The sequence below is a fragment of the Platichthys flesus genome, chromosome 12, assembly GCF_949316205.1.
Source record: "Platichthys flesus chromosome 12, fPlaFle2.1, whole genome shotgun sequence".
NCBI lineage: Eukaryota > Metazoa > Chordata > Actinopteri > Pleuronectiformes > Pleuronectidae > Platichthys > Platichthys flesus.
Window position 1 is genome coordinate 16,534,033 of NC_084956.1, and position 23,811 is coordinate 16,557,843.

At 41.2% G+C, this 23,811-nt stretch overlaps 1 protein-coding gene across 5 annotated transcripts; it reads left to right on the forward strand.

Annotated features, from left to right (window-relative positions):
* Positions 1–310: 310 nt before the first annotated feature.
* Positions 311–23,606, forward strand: klc1b (kinesin light chain 1b). Of its 5 annotated transcripts, none has more exons than XM_062401694.1 (16): positions 311–383; positions 7,326–7,596; positions 7,899–8,129; positions 9,309–9,390; positions 9,932–10,160; positions 10,300–10,387; positions 11,250–11,351; positions 11,919–12,092; positions 12,648–12,747; positions 13,983–14,035; positions 14,342–14,409; positions 14,694–14,802; positions 15,235–15,387; positions 21,926–22,050; positions 22,239–22,296; positions 22,389–23,606. In XM_062401694.1, the coding sequence occupies exons 2-16, from the start codon at positions 7,348–7,350 to the stop codon at positions 22,461–22,463; spliced, it is 1,896 nt and encodes a 631-aa protein (XP_062257678.1). In that variant the 5' UTR covers positions 311–383; positions 7,326–7,347; the 3' UTR covers positions 22,464–23,606. The 5 variants fall into 5 exon arrangements, with proteins under 5 accessions (XP_062257678.1, XP_062257680.1, XP_062257681.1 ...); XM_062401695.1 differs by lacking the exon at positions 311–383 and adding an exon at positions 2,905–3,163 and having other exon boundaries at positions 9,312–9,390; XM_062401693.1 differs by lacking the exon at positions 311–383 and adding an exon at positions 2,907–3,163.
* Positions 23,607–23,811: the final 205 nt, after the last annotated feature.

A 23,811-nucleotide genomic window follows, 5' to 3' on the forward strand; every position in this document is an offset into this window, starting at 1 on the left:
TGAGGGAAAGAAATGCAAGGTATATTCACCATCTTGCCTATATTCTCAAATGAGACCCAGTTGAAGGCAGATGATTTGACAGCACAGTATTGAATCTTGTGAGAAGTTTGAAGAAAAGGATCTGCACAACTGAAAGCTTCGCTCGAAAGATAATATTTGATCTCGTGCAAAAACAATGCTCTCCCCCAGACTTTTGATAAATTCAGTGACTTGTTATTCCTCAGTGTCCATAAATCTAGATGTGTATTATTTTTATAGAGATGTGGCGAAAACAAAACATGACGTCACGTCTTCTGCGCCGCAGAGGCTGCTGGGAGCTCCGCGCAGTGAGGCAGACATTTTGGATTTAAAGGGGCTGAGCTGGCCGTCAGTCCGAGCTCTCGGTAAGTGATACCTACATTTTAAAGAACTCACGGTGGAAGAAGCGGAGACCCGAACATGGCTGCGTGTTGAACTAGTGTAAATGCAAGTCACCGCGTGTAGAAAGGAGGAACTCGACGCTCCGAATGGGGAGAGGCTCGTAGCTACTAGGGAGTGGTGATGCTAGCTGGTTAGCCGAAGCTAGCTTGTTGGCGACGGGAGCGCTGGGCAGCTAGAAAGGCGAGTTTCACTGCCTGATGTAACGAGCACAACATCCAGAAAATGTCGCGATAAAACCCGTGAAGTATCCAACATGTCCCGTTAATGTTCATTAATCGGCTGCTGGGGGAAGGCGAGGGGAGTCGAAGCTCCGCAGTGAAATGCGAAAGTCAAAACAAAAAGAACCACACGATCCCAGTCAGGAGGAGACCTCAAGCTAAATGACTACAATCTATATTTATCGTTGTATGTTTTTATTTTGCAAATGTTTCCGGATCTGTCGCTGCTTCCTGTGGTTGAGGATTTGCACAGTCATTAACATGTCGCTTCCATATCCAATGGTTTTCAGCATCGCTTCATCATAGCGCAGCAGTGCAGACGTCAATGTAAACAGGTGTCTCAGTCTGAACACGATACTCCTGTAGTTAAACATATCCCCCGTCTGATTTATTGTAGATCTACCAGGTATCTGTTGTATAATCAATGGCAGTATTCAGTCAGACATGCTTCAGACAGATGGCTCTCAGCTGCTGGTTTTCAGTGGAGGGATGGTGGACCGTGGTCCGTGTCAGTGGCACTTCCCTCCCCGGTGTCCCAGGCCCCGCCACACCCTTCTCGATGGCAGCCTCTCCTTTGTGTCTGGCAGTGATGCAGGCCCGCAGGAGAGCTTGATAGATGTTGGAGCAGGAAACGAGAGGAAGATGAAGTGATCCGCTGCAGCCAAAGTTGAGGCAGACCAGAAAGGCGTCTCTGGGGAGATGGCACAGAGGTTGGCCACCGTTTGCTGATGCTCCCTCTGCAGTCTGGCCTGTTCGAGTCCATAATAATCATGACATACCTCAATCTTCCTCAAAGCATCTTTTAAATGGCCACTGCAATGAGTTGTATTATTTACATTAAGCTGAGCATAGGGCTGGATGAGCTGGTTATCACAAACATTTTAATCTCATTATTAATGTATACATTTAAAAAAGAGGCTTAAACTTTGGTCGGCAAGCATGCTTGAAACCAAACCCAAGCTTTTTCTGAGAAGAAAAATGTCATCTTCTTGACTTGGTTTCATCCCCTCTTGAAGTCCGAATAAATCTATGTGCGTATTTATAGCAAATAAGCATTGATCCTCAGTTTCGGGATCTGTTGGGTAAGTGCATCGACTTGAAAAGCTGTAGTTCAGTAATGGTAGGAAGAGATTCTGAGAAACAAGGGACTGAGTGATGATGGTGTTTACAAAATGGCATTGTGATGATGTGAGGCGTTAGGCCTCTGTTGATGAAGACTGATGAAGAGTGGAGCCCTGGGTGGGTAATCACATCAGAGAGATATTCCAAGGCTGTGGTTGATTATTCAGAAAATTTCCCTTCCACTACCCGCATTTTCTTGAATCGTTGTAAGCAAAAAAAAAAGATTACTCAACCGCATCCCTGACTTCCACTGAAAAAAAGAGCCAAGCTGTTTCTTTGAAAATATACTGATCTTTCATAAACCTGCCTTCCTCCCGGGCATTTGTGTTGGCTTTGAAACTGTATTATATGATATGACCTTTGATCGGCCTGCAAGATTGAGTCATCGAACCTGTCAATAAATTCAGTTCCTGGGAGAATTGACAGGAAAGCAAGACTTGTCTGTTCAGCAAATTCTTTTTTGCTTATATGGCCCTGTTATTTAATAGATTTTTGGGGGTTTGTTGTTAGCTGGAGAGAAATGTAATGCCACTTTGAAATATAGAGAGGAGAATTTGGTAAGAAAAGGCCAGTTTAATTGTATGTCAGCAGTCACTGTTGCAAATCTGGTCAACGTTGCTGCATTAGTCAGACCATGAACGTCACTGAAGAGAGAGAGAGATAGTTTGTCTGTATAAACTGGCATTTCCTGTATGATCATTATAGTCCTGGTGTCATGTTTCAAATGCTTGGTGAGTTTCGAATGTTCCTGTAGCTTTATGACTATTTACTGGACTGAACAAGGTCAAATATTCAACACTAGACAATCAGACAAGTATAGCTTAGTGTTAAGGTGAGAATGAACGACCAGCAGTTTTATTTTCAAACGTATTGTGTCGCACCATGACACATTTGATTTTGAGCCTTGCAGGGTGTCGTGTGGCATGAGCAGCTCCTTTTGATTGCGTGAAGTATCATTGAGTCTATAGTTTCTCATTAGGTATCTTTCTTTGTGTCTGATGAGTATAGAGAAGCAGAGTCTAGATCATCATGACTCCCTCCCCCCTCTCCACTCCTCTTTTTTCCTCCTGCTAGGGGCGGGGTCGTCTCTCGATGTGCGCCCTGAGCCGTTGTTTGCTTGTTCCGAACGAGCAGTGGGAAGGTCACCATCATCCAGCAGACAGCTCCCGTTCTCGTCGCCCCAACATCAACACTCGTCGCTCTGATTGCAGTCCAGCTCCATTACCATTTGTTTCACACGGAGGGTTTCCTTTTTCATTTTCAGAAAGATCTCTCTGGATGAGCACAGCTATTTTATGATGCTCTTATCCGGCATTTAGCGCTGTTGCTGGATGAGGAGTCATGATTTCATCAGCTTTTGTCTGTGCCAAACTATGAGGCTCTGATCTTCCACTGAAACCGAGGTTAGTTTTCCGCAGCAGCAGAAAACATTGCAAGTGTGCATAATAGATGGTTTAACTCTTTAGTAGGAATTTATTGATTTTAGCAAAGGACATAGTCTTGGAGTTTGATAATCAGATTTTGTCAGTTATGTTTGAGTTTTTTTTATCCCTAAAAAGTAAAGAGCTAGAATACTTTGTTGACAATGTTTTTTTTTTTCTCCAAAATGATTCGATATCTTGGGCAAACTTTACACTCTGACCGGTTTTCGATTGCAGCCTGACTCTAAACCTACATTTTATAAAATCCTCTATCTGTCTTAAACAATCAGTAAGAAGAAGGAACATCTGTTAATGCACCATGACTAATCTGTTTTACATACATATTAAAGTGGCATGCATGCAGCTCTAGGTCAAGGGGTTTCCTTGACTCCCTGTATTTACTTTTTTTTCGTGTCATGACAATTGATCTGGAAACTTTTCTCATGATTAAGAACCACTGGCTGACTCGCTGCTCATGAACTATGGTTGATCCTGGTCACTTGTCTACCTGGTCATGAGGGGATTTAGATAAAAGCCCAAACTGGGTGAATGTGTGCTGCTATGCCCGACCAATATGGAACAAAATTCTGATATATTGACATGTGTTTGTATATATGTATATTGATAATGATTCCTGGGGTGTCGTAACCAAACCCTATAGGACAAAGGCATTTGATTGTGGTTTGATATCTTACAGTTTAACCATAAAACAAAACAACAATTCAACTAAATATATAGAACATATTATTAAAATACACCAAATTTATTATGTAAAATATTTAGCTATAAAAATGAAGATCTTTTTTGCATTTTTTTATTCTGTAAAACAAAAGTTTCATAAACAGCAATACACAGATGTCTGAAAAGGACATCTCACTGATATCGCTCAGGATCTAACTTGTACATGAGGAGCATGTTTTTTTTATATTGTCTCAAAAGCACTATCGTTGCACTGGGTTCTTTATAAAACAATGATTAAATGGGGGAAATGTTAAACATTAATCTAAGTGCAATGTTTTAAAGACAACAACAGGCCTGTTGGACTTTATCTCGCCAATTTTAAGACAAGGAAAATATTAACCTCAACAGTCTGGAGAATGACTTGAAGTGCAGGTACTTGATACAGGTGTTTGTTTTTTTATCAAGGGAAAGCAGCTTGTTTTTCTGCTGGCTGACATGAAAGTACTTCTATTATTTGTTATCTGGTGGTTATGCAAAGCAGTAAGGCGTTTCATCCCCATGTTCAACAGCTCAGAGAGTCAGAGTAGCTGCACAGGGTAAAAAGCTGCTTCATCTGTGAATATGCTCGTTTTGTTTTAAACAGATCGTTGTGTATCTTGAAGAGAGCAGTGATGAGCTTCATTGTGAAGCTTAAAATAGGCTGGTCCTGGTCTGTCTGACATGCAACACGTCAAGTACAGGTTCACTTACCGTGCTTCTATAAAGCATGATGGTCATAAGGTCTTATTCAAAACAGTCCTTTTTTTTTATAACTGCTGGTAAGAGTTCAGCTTTATTTGTTTTTAACATATAGTAGAAAGCTAGTATTTTCTTTGTCAGGACAGAATGATTCTATCTTGTCCGTGTCATCGTCTATTTGTCTTTAATGTTAAGTTCTCCTGAAACTTGTTACTTCTTGCCTGCAGGTGAACTTTACAGCTCACTCACACATTTTACTGTTATGTAGGTCTTGTAAGTGATGACTGTAAGCCCTCTGGTCTTTTTCTTTTGACATATTAAACATGTGCATACCACGACTACAGTTTGGTACTAATGAGTTTGTAACACCTTACATTTCAATATGTAATAATAATTTATTGCTTAGCCTAAATTACGTCTCTCCATAATGTCACACTGGAGTCCATCGTCTGAATTGTGTTAATGCATGTTGCTGATGCGATCAGTTTATCAACAACAATCACTGTTTCATGCTCAAAGTAGCCAACCTTGCTGCTAATGTGCCATGCTAGCTATCAGTACAATGCTAAAGAGACACAAGGGAAATTAAATCCACAACCAGATGAACACACCATGGTCACCAGATGCCCTAAACCTGTGTACCTTTTCATATTATCTTACTTTTAATGGTTAGTGCCCGTGCTTATGTAATGATTCAATATGATTCTGTTGGCGGACACCTCTGTTGTAGCGTAAATATTCTACCATGCGCAATGTGACACAAGATTAACTTGCCATCAAAACTGAATGAGCAGTTTTTCGAGTGAAGCCTCCAACGCATACATCTGTGTCTATCTGACACATTTGATTATTGATCACTGCTGCTCTCCTGCCTAGAGAGAGCCTCCACCTGGTGGTACGAAGTCATCACTGTCCTCCTGATTAAAGCTCATTTCCACAGAGAGATTACAGGGTTAAGACAGCCTGGAGTTGACTGCAGTAGCTGTCCCTGTGTGCTTGTCTACTGTTTACCAGGAAATATATTAGTATCATAAACAACGCTTCCCAGTGACCGAGCCCAGGTGTAATTGCATGATGTGACATGCATGAATCACACAGGAGGGGGTTGTAATTAACGGATACCATTAATAGACCGCGGTAGATTTGTTGATTTGTGGGTCTGCCACGGCAAGATTCAGCTCTAACGCTGAGCCATGGTTCACAGTAAATACATATGCAAATTCTCTGAGAAGAGGTCTGAGGACAGTGAAGCTAACAAAGTGACGTGGACATTCCAGCTGAAAAATTACAGAACATCTATTCCTTTTTTGGTAATCAATTTAGTGTTAATTGAATGTGGTTATTTAGATCCACATTCGCCACGATAGTGCAACATTGTAACAAACAGCCAAATCATATACATGTCAAAAGGATCTAGCTGAAAACCTCTTAAATGTATTTTCTAGTAGTTTTACGACAGTTGGTTGGACCAAACAATCTAGTACATGTTTCTCTAGACAGGTGGCTCTCAGTGGGTGTTTAAGTTCTGCATCCTTAACCCTTTATTCTCACTGCTGCTCTAACGCAACATTGCCTGGATACTATTTGGATGGGCAGGGCCGTTTCTTGCTCTGACATAATGATGCAGCCAACGGTGATGTGGCACAATGAGTCATGAATTATCTTCAGACCTTTTTGGGAAAACAGCACATGTTCCATGTACTCACCCAAAGGCTGACATTTCTTCTGAACACAGTATTCTTGACACTGAGGTTCTTTTTCTGTCTTGACCAGCTGCTGAGCTGTATTGCTGAGGCTTTTGTTTAGTCATCCTCTCCTTGACTCTTGTGCCATGAAGCCAGCCTCTGTTTTGGTTAAAGTAATGTTGGCACCAGAAGCCACTCACAATGCAGCATCTGTGTGCCCTCTGGTAAACTGTGAGCTGCAGCCCTGCTCCTCACCAGAGCTTATTATAAGAGCCAAGTCCTAGCACCATGTCCTCCCAGAATAAAATGTCCCCTGTGGTCATCAGCTTTCTACTTATTTTTCATTTAAAATTATCCTCGCACAGGCAAACGCTTTAGCTCCCTTTTAGATGCAATCTCTGTCGTCCAGGCATTTTTTAGCTTGGACTGATGACAAGGTGGACCTGTAACTGAAAGTAAACTTAGGGGTGCTTTATATTCACCGCTGGTAGTCAAGTTGTGACTGTTCAGGAAGCAAGTGACTGTGAGTGACTAGTTTCCATAAGTCTTAGTTTCTGCCTGTCTTGAATAAAACACTTATTTGATATTGCGCATGTTTTGTCTATCTGTTCACTACTTGCAGGTCACAAATTCACACAGACTCAGATGCAACATTGTCATTTTAATTCATGGTGTATTTAAACATCTTTTTATACATATTGAGCCGACCATCTTCTGAGTATGTATAATTTACTAGCACCAAAATGCTGACCCAATGTTTCGCATCCCTGTGTGTCCAATAGTTAATATCACACTTTCATCGCCAAAACGTTGCTTTAGGATCAACGTAAAATCGTATTTGCTGAGCAAATAATTTACTCTGTCTGTTATTATCAATATAATGGCCCTATAATGCTGGATATTGATAACATTAAACCCAGAATGGAGCAGTTGCAGTTAAGCTGAGATAACTCAGCTCTCACCTTTTGTTGTGAACATCACTGCTAAGAACAAAGTCCAGTAGTTCTAACAAGTTCCCAATCTTCTTTTAACCTTCACAGGTTTCCTTGAGCTATATAGAATATGTCCACCATGGTTTATCCAAGGGAAGAGAAGCTGGAGAAGCTTACACAGGAGGAGATCATCTCAAACACGAAGCTGGTGATCCAGGGTCTGGAAGCCCTGAAGAACGAGCACAACTCCATCCTCCATAGCCTGCTTGAGACTATCAAGTGCCTCAAGAAGGATGAAGAGGCCAACTTGGTGCATGAGAAGTCCAACCTGCTCCGCAAGTCAGTGGAGATGATTGAACTGGGCCTGGGAGAAGCACAGGTAATAGAGAGGGGTAGAAGGAGGATAAGTTAAGAACTTGATAATTGGTCATGATATGAGTTGAAAGGAAAATGTTCTGTTTTATGAAGTAAATTACATTTAAGGTCAATTTTGTGTTATTTAATCCTCACAGCCATTTGCTACTGCCCTATACTTTGGGTGGTTCTGCTTCCTCATTCTATACTGAGCTTGTGTGGTGATCGTGATTCATTCAGAATCAGCCAGAATCTGAATGTACCCTGCAGCTGCAGCAGTTTGTCCTTGTTAAATGTCCTTGTTCTTGAATGCTGTCTCTGTCCCAGGTGATGATGGCTCTGTCCAACCACCTGAACGCGGTGGAGTCAGAGAAGCAGAAGCTGCGTGCACAGGTGAGGAGGCTCTGCCAGGAAAACCAGTGGCTGCGTGACGAGCTGGCCAACACCCAGCAGAAGCTGCAGAAGAGCGAGCAGAATGTGGCCCAGCTGGAGGAGGAGAAGAAACATCTGGAGTTCATGAACCAGCTGAAAAAATATGATGAAGATGTCTCACCCACTGTGAGTACTTTACACTGACAGTTAGCTTGGTATCAAGACAAAAGCCCCCCACACACTATTACAATTGCTCTTATGTATTAATGATGGGCTGTTTGTATAACTTTGCAATATTTGGGTCATACATTTTGAGTCATTCAAACATTGTTCATGTGTTGTTTGATGTTAGATTGTCCTCGTCAATTGAGTTCAATCGATTCTGGTTTAATCTATTGATTTGCCTCTGCAGTGAAATGGATAAGCCTTTTGGTTAGACAGTTCCTGCGCTGTGAACCAAAACAGAACAAATTTGAATGAAAATGCCTTAAAAGCACTCATTTAACTGTAAGGGGCAGTGAACTGTCAATGAGCTGGGATATGAAAGAGGAACACAACTATTGTTAGTGACAGGAATGAGATTTTCTTCCTGGATTCTTGTTCTCTTGGAGCTGGAGATGATTCACTAGAAATCCTGACTCTAAACGGAGTCACGGAATGAGAATGTAATAGCCTGTATCCATCATCTGCTCGATCAAGCAGGAAGTCATCCATTATCCAGCTTTGAACTGGCGCCTGCATTAATAACATCATTTGATGAGCCCAGTTTATACTGAAATCTATTTTCATCATGTCAAGGTGAAATAAGAACTGCAATTTTGATGCAGTATTGAATGTATTTGTCTAAATTGCCCAATAATTCATCCAATTGCAAATTTTTTATCATATAGTAATGATATCTTATTTGTTGGGGTTATTTGCATATCTTGATGGACAAAATAAGGTTTGGCCCAAAAATGTTTAAAAAGAAATAAAACGTTAGGATGTTATGGTTGTTTTAATATTTTTCTATATGACTCACAATTTTTGTGGGGAAAAGTGGTGGTGTAAGTTTTGCTGACGTCATTAGCAAAACGTCTCTGTAGCATCACAAAGCTTCTTTTGTAACTGAAGGTTTTGACTCACTGATCATTATGTTACTACTCTGAATTATATAAATGATAAGCTTTCAGACAGGTAGTATCTCACTTGTGCTTGCATTGATGTATTCAGATCAATGTGATTGTCATTCAGAATTTCTGAGTTGTCTGTGATACCTGTCGTTGATTATTTGGCTTATCTGATATGGCTAGTTTCTGTATTGTCATCCATCATTCTGTCTGTCTGTCAGAGAGTCTGATCCACATATTGGTTTCATCCTCTCAGCAGGAGGAGAAAGACAGAGAAACACCGAAGGACTCCCTGGACGACCTCTTCCCAAATGATGAAGAGGAGACTGGCCCTGGAAGTAAGAACATGTTTCACCCATAAAACTTAATAACAGGCCTTGTCTTTAATAGAGGATGGTTCGCTTCAAAATGATATAGTCATCATTTAGTAAAAAGGTATTAATACATCCAAAATAATTTATGGCATGTGACCAAAACAAATTTGTATTGAATTATTGGAAAAGCAGTTAATAAGATTGAGATTTTTAAAGCAAACACTAACGTTTTTATCCTTAATAAATAACTAACAACTGCTTAATAACTACTAGCATAAATCTAGTTAAAAGTATAAGCAAGGTTTTCAGTAGCCACACTTGCTTTGAATGAGGATAATCCGGTTCGGTTTGGCATTACTCTGATAATCTGGTGGACTGTGCATGCAAGAGATAACTTTGTGTCGTGCCATTAAACACTAATTGAATTAACCCCCTTAATCTGATTTCTTCAAATCACAGTATTATGTTCATGCAAATGTAGTAAGTGATATAATCAGGTCAGAGTTTTCTGCCTTGCAAGCACGCTGACCTCTGACCTGTGCGTTCAACCTTTGTACCCCCACAGTGCAGCACCAACACAACAGTGCAGCCGTGGCAGCAGCCCAGCAGGGAGGCTACGAGATCCCAGCCCGTCTGAGGACCCTGCACAACCTGGTGATCCAGTACGCCTCCCAGGGCAGGTACGAGGTGGCCGTGCCCCTTTGCAAGCAGGCTTTGGAGGACCTGGAGAAGACGTCTGGACACGACCACCCTGACGTGGCCACCATGCTCAACATCCTGGCCTTGGTCTATAGGTCAGAAACAACCCCATATATGAGCTTTAGTTATTTCTGCTCTTGTTTCACTTTTGTCATTTCGCTCTCCTCTCTACACAAGAATGAGAAAAACTACGGTCTCATACTGTTGTCCTGCCTCTTCCTGTCATTCATGCAGGGATCAGAACAAATACAAAGAGGCAGCCCATCTGCTCAATGATGCTCTGTCCATCCGGGAGAAAACCCTGGGAAAAGACCATCCTGCTGTAAGACTCAGCCATTGCCATGGCAACCATGTCTCCACTTTTACATCGATGAGATTAGTCATCTGGTTTGGTTCATAACCGCTTAAAGTGTCAGTCAACAGGGAAGCAATAACTGCACAGTCTGCAGTGTTTACTGTGTTGCTCAGGCAGGCTGTCAGGATTTTTGTCCAACTATTAAAGTACATGCGTCTGCCGGCTTAAAAAGAACTCAGAACTGCTCTGTGTGTGCTCATACATCCATAAACCAATCTTTCCAACAGTAATAGAACAACCAATAGTAAGATTATGTTTTTTTACTATGAACAAATTTGCAAGAACTGATTTACACTTTGTCACCAAAACATATTTTGTAGCCTAAAGGAAGTTATTAAAGCACAGAGCTAATCTCAGATTGTTTTCCATGTCTTATCCTCAATGCAACACACAAAGGCAGGTGACAACTCCCAACCTATCTAGTCCATAGGTCTTTCTGCTTTTTGAAGACTGCTTGATTGAACAACTGTGTGTCAAGGCATTACAACACTAGAAAGGCAGTTAAGAGCTGAATCAGTCCCCTAAACATGCCTGATTCAAGATCTATGCATTATTCGATGAGATAGTGAACATGTAAAAAAATGTCCTATCTCTCACTAATCCAAATCCGCACACCATCATTTTATGGGCTCCACCATAACCCATATTGCATCCTTCACCAAAGCTGTAGTTTTTGTGTAATTCTGTTGAAGAACAAACCAATGCAGATGAAACATATTCCCCTTTGCATAGTTAACCAAGTTATTTTACTGCGACGCTACACTGTGAATACCAAACCGAATCAGAGAGGAGTTGGCCTTATTCAGGTTTTCTGTTTCTATCTGACCAGGTCGCTGCGACGCTGAACAACTTGGCCGTCCTGTACGGAAAGAGGGGGAAGTACAAGGAGGCCGAGCCTCTGTGTAAGAGGGCTCTGGAGATCAGAGAAAAGGTAGGCCACATCCCTGGACTGAACCAGCAGAGAGGTTCACAACACAGCGATCGAGGCCTGATCTGAGGGCTAAACCTGTGAAATATTATCTCATTGTATTAAAGTAATTAACAGTGATAATCTATTCAAAATGTCCATTGGAGCCACTGTAACACAAGCTAACAAAAGACTTTAAATAGAGACCTGAGCAAATTATTTTCTTAAATTGTCTGTGAAGGCTTTGCTGAGAGCCGTTCCCATGTCGGAGGGGAACTGGAGGGTTTAATTGAGAGCACAGCTAAAAATGGATAGCATTGGGGGACTGAGTAGAGAGACAGATGGGAGACATGATAAAGCTACAGAGCTCAGCACTATACAGTGATTTGTCTTTGCTTGAAATTTATATTCTGTACCATCTATTGATCAGCCAGCCTTTTATCAGATTTCCTGAGGGCCTGCATTAGGCAGACATGCTGCCTGGCGAATGCAGCAAGAAGAGATGGAGCTGCTGAGGGCAGCTGTAGCCACAGAGACAGATACACAGACTGAAATGTTAATTCAAAACATTTGCTTCTTGATTTCCATCAGGTCCTGGGGAAGGAACACCCAGATGTGGCCAAACAGCTCAATAACCTGGCTTTGCTGTGCCAGAACCAGGGCAAGTATGAGGAGGTAGAGTACTACTACTGCCGCGCCCTGGAGATCTACGAGTGCAGGCTGGGCCCAGATGACGCCAATGTGGCTAAAACCAAGAACAACCTGGTGAGGTTACCACCATATCAGCTGTTTTATCAGCTTTCCCCCTGTCACAGTCCCTGTTGAGCTTTGAATGTACCAAGGTAAACTCAGTCGCACAATAGTTTCATTGTGAGCGCAACCACTAATTTTTTTCATGTCTATTTAACACTTTATCTGTATCTATTCAGCTGATGTGGCCAGATGTGATAAATGGGCCACCAGAAGAATAGTTATAAAGCAGTATATAATGACACTTTTTCAGCACATGAGTCATCATCTTCAGAGTTTTTTGTTTCAGTTAGCTTTGTCTATAGCTCGCCCCTGGTCCTTTATCTGCTCACTTGCTTGTAGCTCCCTAACTCGACCATGCTTCTGTCCTGTCCCATTGATGATGGAAAGGCTGCATTGCGACAGTAAGGGAAGTTTCTGCAGTGCTAAATAGTCTAAGTAGGAGCCATCGCAGTTCTCAGGAGAAATATGCAGACAGATTGCAACTGCTGTCTCAGGGGCTACATTACTAGTCAATAGGCTAATTTGATCCATCACAAAAATGTGCTTTCGCTTCTTTTTCTTCCTCAGGCGTCCTGCTTTCTCAAACAAGGGAAATATAAGGAGGCTGAGATTCTGTACAAAGAGATCCTGACTCGTGCCCATGAGAAAGAGTTTGGATCTGTTGATGGTAAGGCCTCATAGCGGGAGGAATTATAATTTACAGGATATGTTGTTGCATGTTTAAATGTTATTTCTATATTAATGAGCTGGAGGTGCTTGTTTCAGTCAACCTATGAACAGAGACTAAATATCTTGTTATCCTTGGAAACATGGTGGTGGGTTCTATTAAACTTCCTTCATTAAATAGAGACTAAATTTGTTTTTGTGTTCTCAACTTCCCTCCACCTTTATCTTATACTCCATGTTATACTACTGTCATCTCACACCAGTGAGCAGGGTCACTGATGGACAGCTGGTCAGAAAGGGGACGATGTTCTAAGCAGGGTGCCAACCTTCACCATTCAGAGGAATCAGAGAATCTTTACAGAAACTATTTGAAGAAATAAAGACTTTACCTGTCTGAAAGATGAGCTCTTGCTATTTTCTTCCCTCTTTTTTAGTTGAAGTTAAGCTTTTGATGGCTTTTCTCAAGGGATTAGATTCACTCCTTTGAAAACGGAATGAAAGACTCAACACAACGCGCTGTGTTGATGCTTTGTGAGCAAAAGGATCTCACATTTTTCAAGAAGGTCCCATTTTTCATGTGGGAAATTAACCTGACTAAAGTGTTTAGATGTTCTTTAAACCTCCTGGGGAGTTGAAGGTGAAGGTTACGCAACACAGAGGCTTAAAACAGAGACAGTAAATGTTGAATATCCCTTTTTAATCTTATAGGTGATGTGTTGGAGGTTTGAAAGGTGTATTTCATGAATCTTAATACATTAATACATATTAATGATTACCTGAAAAAGTTAAAGTTAAGAAGGGATCGTCTGAAATGATGTGATAGAAATGATTCTTTATTAGTTGTGTTATAAGATCAGGTGGTATTTTGATTGCCATGTTGTATTTATACTGTATTATATATGAAGATCTATACACTTACAGTATATTTTGATTTTATGAAATTATAAATTTTAAAAAGAAAAGTTGTATGTAGTATTGAATTAGCTCAAGTTGCTATGCTGCTGAATAAATCTTGATTTTATAAACAACTGTTGAGAACATTTAATATTTTTACTCCTGGTGAATAGAGAATTCATCTACTTCTTCTTGAATTTCTCTTGCCAAATGCAACCACAAATTACATTTAATGTTAATGTTCATGTTGGATTAAAATAAACCTGCTGACATAAACCAGTTAAGCTGTTGTCCAGTCCTATTGCAATGTGTGTAGACCACCTGTCCTGTCTGTGTCTTCAGCTGAGAACAAGCCCATCTGGATGCATGCAGAGGAAAGAGAGGAGATGAGTAAGGTGAGGGGGTTTGTGTAATCGTCCTGTGTGATTCTTAATAAAATCAGAGCAAACATAAAACACTTTAAAACGAGCACAAAAGACACGTCAAATGCAAGGTTATAAAATGTTTTGGGGAATTTGGAGAGCACTGTTACATTTCACTTCCTGGAAAGTGAAATACGATCTTGTCCTTCACAAACATTATAATCCCCATTTAGCTTAGGATTGTTGTATGTAAAAATAGTAAAAATGCTGCAGAACCAGTTTGAAATCACCACTCCCCTTCACACGCTTTTCTTCTTCTTCTCCCTTATTTACTTCCAGGGCAAGCACAGAGACAACACTCCATACGGGGAGTATGGAGGCTGGTACAAGGCCTGCAAAGTCAATAGGTGAGGCAGACACTGATAAGCATGTTTTTATTGCTTGGTCATAAACAAACTGAATAAAGGCTGGATATGAATTGCTTTTTTATTTATACATGGGTGACTTCTGTATATTGTAGAAAATATTTTACCTTTCTATATTTCCTAATTTATTTTTTAGCAATGTGACTTATTCAGGATTAGTTAATCTATGTAGACGTTGGATTTCTTCAGGGTTTTGATAGCTCAAATGAATCAGTTGCTCTTATGACCTTTGACAACATTTTGGTGTGTATCTGTTTTGTGTCCAGCCCTACCGTGAACACCACTCTGAGGAACTTGGGGGCCCTGTACCGCCGTCAGGGCAAGCTAGAGGCTGCTGAGACCCTGGAAGAATGCGCTGTGAGGTCTCGCAAGCAGGTGAGCAGCATTTCCAGACTTAAAATGGCCTTCGCTGCATGGAGATAGCTCATCACTTCCAGCTTTACTGAATTCTGAAATGTGATCCCCTTCAAATCTTATATTATCCCTTTCTCTTTCTCTACATTTCTATGGATCCAGAGCAACACAGTAAGTGGTTTGTCTGTAACTGATAGTCCCCATAGAGACCTCATCTCTCTCCCCTAACATCACTCCCACCTCACAGTCATTTAAAATGTTCCCTTGTCTCTGTGATTCTGTGACAATGCATCAAGGGAGAAAGGAAACCTAAAATCAATAAATTTTCTCCATATAACTTTGCATCCTCAGCACACTCATCCATATTGTCAAGCTAACCTATGCATCTTGGCTGGTTACAATTTTATTTTATTTATCTGTTTGTGCATCATACGTGTGTGTTGTCTCCATCAGGGCATCGACCCCATCAACCAGACACGTATGGTGGAGATCCTGAAGGACACAGATGGCGACAGGCGGAGGAGCCGGGACAGCCTGTCCAGCGTTAAGTATGAGAGCGGCTCTGAGACCGGCGAGGAAGTGAGTATGGGCGTGGAGTGGAATGGGGTGAGTACAAATCCACGATAGTAGAGTCATGGCCAGTGACCTCACTGGAAGAACAAGGTGGTGTTTGTAATCACAGAGAGTGTAAACGAATACATACCATCCCACAAGTTACTATTGTATTATATTATATATTATATTAAAATGTAATGCATCGTTATCTAACTTGAAAGATGAGACAACATGACTTTCAATTTAATGCTTTAATGTGGACTGATTATTGGGAGTACCTAAATCATCAGAGCCATTAGGAAGTCTTATAAGACAGGAAGCGGTCGAGTACGCTCAGAACGCCCTCTCTCAATGTGGTCAAGCTGCACAGATGCACAAATTAGTCATTCCTTTGTGCAGGGCTGGATCATGAGGCCAGAGATCATATCAAGATAAAAAATGTTTCATCAGTTGATATCGATAATTATCTTCTCATTTTGCTAACCCTACATTCATAGTTTATTTTATGACACTGTGACATATTATCGAAGACTGAATAGGAATTCTATTAAAAATTATATTTTTTAATTAAATAGCTTCTCATTCCCAGTTCTTGGTGTAGCTGCACTCATTGACCTGTATCTGTACCAGTCCATCAGCTCTCTGTAGATGCACATCTCCATGTCCTTCCCATGAGGCCATCCAGGAAATCTATTTTTGAGAAATGTAAAGCTGATTGAGTGTCTTGGCATGCTGACCCGTTACTGACAGCATCTAAGTTTGCTTTGGTCTAAATGTTCTTACTTTTGATGTTCATTGCTCAACAATGAATTCCTGCTGCCTTGTTTTAATATGTCGTTGTTCTGCTGGTAACGCTTCTGCACAAGTGGAGAGGCAACAAAATGGCACAAGCTCATTCTGTGGCACCCTGGCAACACATGAATATGTATCTGCTCAAAGAGATACCGCCTGTCGAAATCCCTCCTTGGATGCCTCATATTTCCACCAATAAATTCAACTGACAGGCTATCTCTCTCCAGTAAATGGAGCAGTTTTAATGCAACAGTTCATCCTTCTTTTTTATAGTCTCATTATAAAGTCCGCTCGGGCGGTTTCCCAGAGACCAACAATCATTAATGGAATTTCACAGTGCAGCTTTCATTTCTGCACAGAGCTTCCCTTTGGACTTATACCCTCTCTCCTCATTATTAAAGGGGTAGCCAACAAAAATTGCAGATATTTAGTGCAGCAGTGTTTGCAGTTTAATCGTGGCTGCTAAAGCTGTGTCCCGGCTTGAAGGAGCCCTCTGGCCATGCTTACATAAGCCAGAGGAAAGGACTGTGCCAGAAGAGATGCCTCGTATGAGCTTGTGCCTCTCCCCTCACTTAAGTGCAGTCACGCCCTTCACTGCACCAACCCAGTCCAAACATGCATGTAGCTATGCCGGCCTGCTGGGCTCACCCTTAACATGCACACTAATGGACCATGTGCCTTCACTGTGTTAACACATGGTTGAGAAATGTCTGTTAACCTGACCTCCGCTGCTCCCTGAGCGGGTAACATCTAGTAGAAAGGTGGGGTTTGTGTTTGCTGGATGTTGTGTGAGTGTGAACGCTTCTCTTGACACATTGACACATACGCGTAACACGGCTGCTCGAACCGCTTTGGAAAGTCACCCCAGCAAATGCACCGGCATGTGTGTTCATCCAAGTGTGCACCTGTCTGTCTCTGAAACGTGTGTCGGCATGCAGAGGAACGCAGGTTGTGTGCGAGCTTTTCACGATCACAGCCACAGCAGTAGAAACTCACTTCACTCAGTCTAAAAAAGCAAATAAACTCATCATGACATTCTCATGCTTTTATAGATCGTTCGTGATAAAGAATTTGTCCCAAAACATTTGAGGTGTTGACAAAAAGATTGTTAAACCAATTCCATCCATCCATCCATCTACCGACATGTGCAACTGTCACCTGGCTATTTCATGTTGTAGAAAAGAGGCTTGTAAACTGCTGTCTGCTTCTGTGTAGATATTTGCTCAGAGAGAATGTGATACACTCGTCAGACCTGCCACTCAACTTCTGTAAAGCGTGGCCCAAACACGCTGCTCTCAGAAAGTCTGATGTTACACACTCAACATTAGCTCATTTACTCAGTGTGTGTGTTCAACAAGTGGATTGAGACAACAGCTGTCGGCGATATTTGTGGTTGTGTTCATTTGTACAATATGTGTGTGCATGTCTCATTTAAATGCATGATGTTAGTCGTGTGTGTGTGTGTCTGTGTCTGCTTTGTGTGTTCAGCTTCACAGTGCTCCTGTTAGCTCGCATGTTTCTAGATTTCATCCCTTGCCCTTTTTTCTTTTCTGTCACTAACCTATTTCCTAGTTGATTACTCTTGCCATGACAACCAATCAGCCTTTCTATGAAATTTCTTTTTCTCACTCAGTGGATTGTACTCCCCCTCTCGATGTCTTACGCCACCTGATAAGCTTAGGTGTTATATGTATGTATTATACGACCTAGTAATAGGCTCGGTAATGGATGTATAAGTCAAAGGTAAAGATAATAGAACATAGGGAAAGCTAAGTTTAGTATTATTATGTAGTAGGATTGTGTTTTCATCATTTATCAGATATAAAAGTGGCTAAAGGAAGTTGATACTGCCAAACTTTACATTTTGGATTCAAGATGCAGTAAACAGGGATATTTTCACAACATCACTCCCTGTTATCATCAGTATAATAGCTATATGATTATGTATTTGTGCTGGTGCTAGCAGATATTTGACGTCTGCAGTGCACAGTCACCGGCTGAGTGCAGTGTGCCAGCTTCGGACCTTTTGGTACCAAGAGAGGAAAGAAAAACTGCTGAGTCAACGTGGTCGCAACCGCCCACCCACTGCATCACCGTTCCGCTTCTCCTTAAGTGCAGCTCCTGTGCTGCTGGATTTTCACCAGGATTTTTTATCAGTTTGTTGCAGTTACAGAAACCTGGTGCAGGTCAGACAGGGCAGGTTATTGTAAGAAGCAGTTGCAGCTAAGATTTCCAGATGTGTAGGTGTCACGGTTGCATCAGGAAGCCGAAACCCCCCCAGAGCTCCTAATCTTACAATGTGTGCCGTTTTTGTCTTTTTGTCTCTTTCTCTCTTTCTCTTTTATCAGGCCTAAGCCATCAAGATTATTCCTCCATCCTTCTCTCCTTCCCCAACACAATAGTAAAAGGATGTGTGTTGTCGTTCCCCCTGGCCTTCTCTGTCCCAACAAACCAAGCCCCTCTGCTGTCCCGGCGCCCCCCTCCGCGGCAGAGACTCAGAAAGCCCCCACCTGGTTGTCACCTCTGTCCCCAGTTCCACCGACCGCTGCCGGGACGTTTGGTCTTCTCTTCTCATCTGTGCTCTGGTTTTCCCCCTCTCCCTTTCTTTCTCTCTCTCTTTCTCTCTCTTAACCTTCCGTCTCACTAACCATGTGTGGTTCTCCATGTCAGAAATCATTACTCCTACTCTTTCTCTCACTTAACATTAAAAATAGTCAGTGTATGTAATATTTCCCTGTGAGGAAGTCAGTCGCACATTTTCCTTCTCTCAACACCCACTTGTAATTTTTAATGGATGCAGAGTTGATTTATTAGCTGGATAGGAGAAGAGGGAAGATGGAAATTTAGATTACTGGAAAAAGTTTAAACATGCAGAGGAAATGCTGAAAGATTCTGAGGATCAGTGCGTCCTTTGAAAGCAGCTTTAGCTCCAGACATCGCTCCAACCCACAGTCAGATGAAAACCAGCTGATACTATAGACTTAATATTATACAAAATAATATATTTCAACAGTTGATTTGCAACAGTCGCACGCGTAATATGTTTGTTGCCTTGGGAACTCAGGGCACTTTCACACCACACACAACACATATTTGGATAAAACAACATTGAAGAACAGAAGAGGAAAAAGAAGCGCAAGGGGCTCAAAGGAGTGGTTGCAGTGTGGATATAATGTTTAAGCCACAAGGACATTAAGTGTGGAGCACTGAACCTGAAGTTACTGATGCAGGTCGTAAAAAAACACCATATAACAGTTGAAATGAACAAAACCGTTCATTCATTTTCTCTCACATGGAAAGACTACTACCCACACCGAGGTCAGACACACCCGTATACATCCAGATGTCTTCTGTTCAGGAGGATCGGCCTCGTAGGTGATGGTGACAGGACGTATGCATGTCATACACATGTAAAACCAAAACTAACAGCATCAAATGTACAATGTAACAAAGACATGAACCTTGGTTTGGACCATGATCAAGACATTTGGTGTGAAGAGGCTCTCAGCCTGTTTCAAAGTGACGATTGACCTCAAAGCTAGATTCCAACCGGCCTGTGTCACTTGTATTTTATTTTCCTCGCACCTTTTTACAATTTCTGTTCCAACGCAATGCCTGAGATCAAACGCCTGAACAGATGAAATGGTACTGCAAAGCTACACAAGCCAATCCGGACATTTTCAATGATTTCTTTCAAACCTCTTCAGCCTAGTTGGCAGGAAATGAGAAGGGAGCATTACTGTTTTTGTTTTTATAGACGTATTTCCTATTTGATTCGAGTTTTGTATTATTTTTGTTTACCTTTTTTTTAAAATAATGCTTTTCGATAGTTTTGTGTCTGAATATAAAGGCAGTAGTTTGTCAACAATAACATCGTGTTTACCTGTTGTGAATGAGTAGAAACGCTCTTCACCGTTTAAGGCAAAGAATGACGGCATCAGTCCGATCGCAGCAAGCTGTTGTTGCCATGGTGATTTATCTTCAAGTTGCTCTCAGTTATGTCCTTGGATTGATGGAGTATTCACGCAGGCTCTATGTTGGCACAAGATGTACACAAAGGCTTGCATTTAAAAAGAAACCAATCGAGGAGCACAGACCCCTGAAAGATTGCCATGATAACAGATTTCAAAATAAAGGACACACATGCCCAGAATTGCCTTGGTTTGTTGGTGTAGGAATAATGCTTAGATTTATTGGAAGCCTTGATTCCACTGTAGTGTTAGTGTGTATTTGTGTATGTTTTGGTGGTACAGTCACAGTGCCCGCTCTGGCTATGGTTACGGTATTTTGAACACAAAGCTCAATGGGGTGTGTTGCCTTTTTCTTACACGGTTGTTTTGCAACATCGTCGTTTTGGTGAATCAAGTTTTTAGCCACCAGAAGTACAAGTGCAAGTCTTTTCCTCAAGATCAACATGTTATTTGAGATGTTTAACTAACTGAATGTACTTTAACATCTTGGAAGTATAATTGTAGGCTGTATTTATAGATTTGTCAACTGCATTGACTATTATATGGCTTTTCAGTATGCTACTTGCCTTGATTCTTCATTCCTTCCAATGAGTCCACCTATACTTCTAAAGCAACTCTTGAACAAAAGAAGAACTGACTATGTTCATCACATAATTATGACAATATTGTTGTGTTAGTGGAATGCTTATTTATTGAACTGTCTATTCTTGACATATATAGTGTGACTTCAGTTTCCTCAAGTGGAAGAACATTAATGGTAAGGTCTATAAGCACTATCTTAGTAAGTAGGACTGCATTATATTTACCATTCTGCATTGTGAAGACTATTGCATCAACACTTGTTGGTATTCTCAAATAAAGTTTTTCATTTGTGAACCTTTTGTTTTCTACTTCGGATGGAGACGTCAGTGTCGATGTGTCATCGGTTGAAACAGTTTGTTTTATGATTCTTCTCTGGATGGAAAGTTTTCATTCTCTGCAGCTGCCTCCAAAGCCTCAGACTCATCCATAGCTCTCCCTGCTGGTGATACGACTGTATTGCATTATGATCCCAACTATGTGTCCCTCCAAAGCCCAAGGAGATGCAGTGTTTCCTGGTTGGTTGGGAATAAAAACACACTATATACATAATAGCTGGGATGTGGTCAAATGGATGGATGGATAAATTACTTAATTACTCAATTATTACTTAAATTACCCACCTCGAAAAAAAATGAGAAACTTGAGTCTTATACTGAGTGTCTGTTTGGTCTAGTTCCACAACTTAGATATTTAAAAAATCTACCAGCTCTCTTGTTAATGAACTGATGAACTTTTTGGAATTAAAATGTTACAATATAAAAAAACTGCCCATGTTTACATTAAAAACTGGAAAACTAATTATAAAGAAAAGCAGCGCTTGTCCATTGACAAGCTGGGACTAAGTCCTGTCTTCTTACAAATGACACTGTCAGAATAGTTGCTGATCACTTTAGTTCTGCTGACTGTAGATGATGCCATTAACACACAGCTCAACCACAAGGAGACGTTCACAATGGATGTGTGTGAAAACTCTTAATGTTACTCCAAACAGACAGAGATTAACTTGAAGATGATAATATTGATATATTATATATTGGCGATATTGAAATATTGGTTGCTTGTTCTTGCAAGACAACACGTATTTGCAAAAGCATCATTTCCTCCCAAAATTCTCAAACCTTCGATTAACACCGATGTATAATGTCCAGGTAAAGTAAAAGAGTTGCCATGGCAGGTTTTCCTCCACACGGTTGGTGCAGCATGAGTGTATTGATGAGTGTGTGTGTGTGTGTGTGTGTCTGCAGGACGGCAGCGGAGCCCTGCAGCGCAGTGGCTCTCTGGGGAAGCTCAGGGACGTGTTGCGTCGCAGCAGCGAGATGCTGGTGAAGAAACTTCAGGGCAACGGGCCGCCTGAACCCCGCAGCACCAAGTAAGGAACAAATCCCCTATTATGAGAGACAACAGGTAGTTAAAGCAATGGTATTAGTTGTTGAAGTCTGATCTGTTGGAGCTTCTTTCATTGTAGCTTGGAAATAACCAGCTTTAGGTGTAATCAGTATTTAGTTTTGTTTGCTCAGACCCTGTATGAACGTCGTTTTCTTACTGTTCTTTCATCAGCATGAAGCGAGCTGCTTCTTTGAACTACCTGAACAAAACCAGCGATGACTCGTTTCAGGTGAGGATCACGCTGTATGAATCCTGCTGTGCTACATTATTGGAAATGTTCAAACTTCATATCCTCCTCCACTCATATCCTCTGTTCCTCAGAGTCGAGGAGGCAGCACTTTCAAGGAGAGCCGGGGCCTGAGCTCCAGCACCATGGATCTCCGCACTGGAAACTGAGCCATTGGTGCACCGGCAGCTCTCTGTCAGCCGATCTGTTCCCAGACACAAAGATGCCCCCTCCTCTGGCTCATCTTCCGATCGCTAACAACACTACAAGATCTGACCCAAAGACCCATATCCCCCCAGATCCACACCCAAAGACGTTTCATCTCATTAAGACAAATATACGATTACTGTATTTAATTTGAAAGTCAGGTTGCTGCTTTGGTTCCTTCCTCATCATTTTCCCAGCAAAGAAAATGTACCTCACCCCCCACCACCCTTATTCCGAATCACTGACTCCGCACTTTGACTTCATCTGTTTCCATAACGTCACCTCCGCTGGTAATTTTCTCTAAATGTAGATGTGATTTTAGAAAATGTTGTTATCCGCTTCCTTAGATTACATGTAAAAAAAAAAAAGAGGAAATGACATAATGTAAAGTTGCCGTGACTACACTCTTGTTTCATTTTAATGGTTAAACATTTGCCTCTTGAGATTAATTTGCTATGTGAGGTGTCGGTTAACGCTTTGGGAAACAGGGTGAAACATTTATTCTACTGGCGTGATATGAGTCACATGACTTTTTACGGATATCTTGTGTGGATATGACTTACTTACAATTTGTATGTGTTTCTGAATGGTAAAAAACACATAGATGGAAATGTTAAATTTCTTAAATTGTATATAGAAAAATTTATAAGGCAGAACTAGGTTTGGCTAATTCAACCTGGTCTTCCTGAATGAATCTCTGGTGCCATGTGTGACTAGCTGCAGGAGTGTGAGTGTCATGATGTGACACCGATGAGCGAAACAAGTCTAGATTTCTATTATGTGGTGATGATAGATTTTGCACAACTCTACGATGAGCGTCTTTTGTCTTTAATTGTATTTTTAGTGAAGCTACACAAAAGAACTGGAATGTCTTGTAATTATTTTTGATTCTTTTTGTTTTTCTCCCACTAGTTGTCTCCTGTAATAATGTTAAATAGAATCTGATAAGTTCACAAATCATAGATAGATTGTTGGTAAGTGGTGAATGTGCTTCTGTTTGGACCTGGTTCTTCTACAGCCACACGTGTATTAACAGAATAATGCCTGATAGTGAATCTGAACCACTGACTGACCTTGATTCAGAAATAAAAACCAACGATTTTCTATTTCTGGTTGTGTCGTTATCATTTGATAGCTGGAGTACAGCTCTAAGAGACCTGGGTTACTTCTCTCTTTATCCCTAAAACCTGCAGATTAACTCTCTGAATTCCTCCGAGCAAGATCTTTCACATCAGCGTCTTTAAGTACCTGTGGGAACCCTGTGAAAACTGACAGCTTTCCAAGGCGTGATGTGTCTCCCAGAGTTTTTCC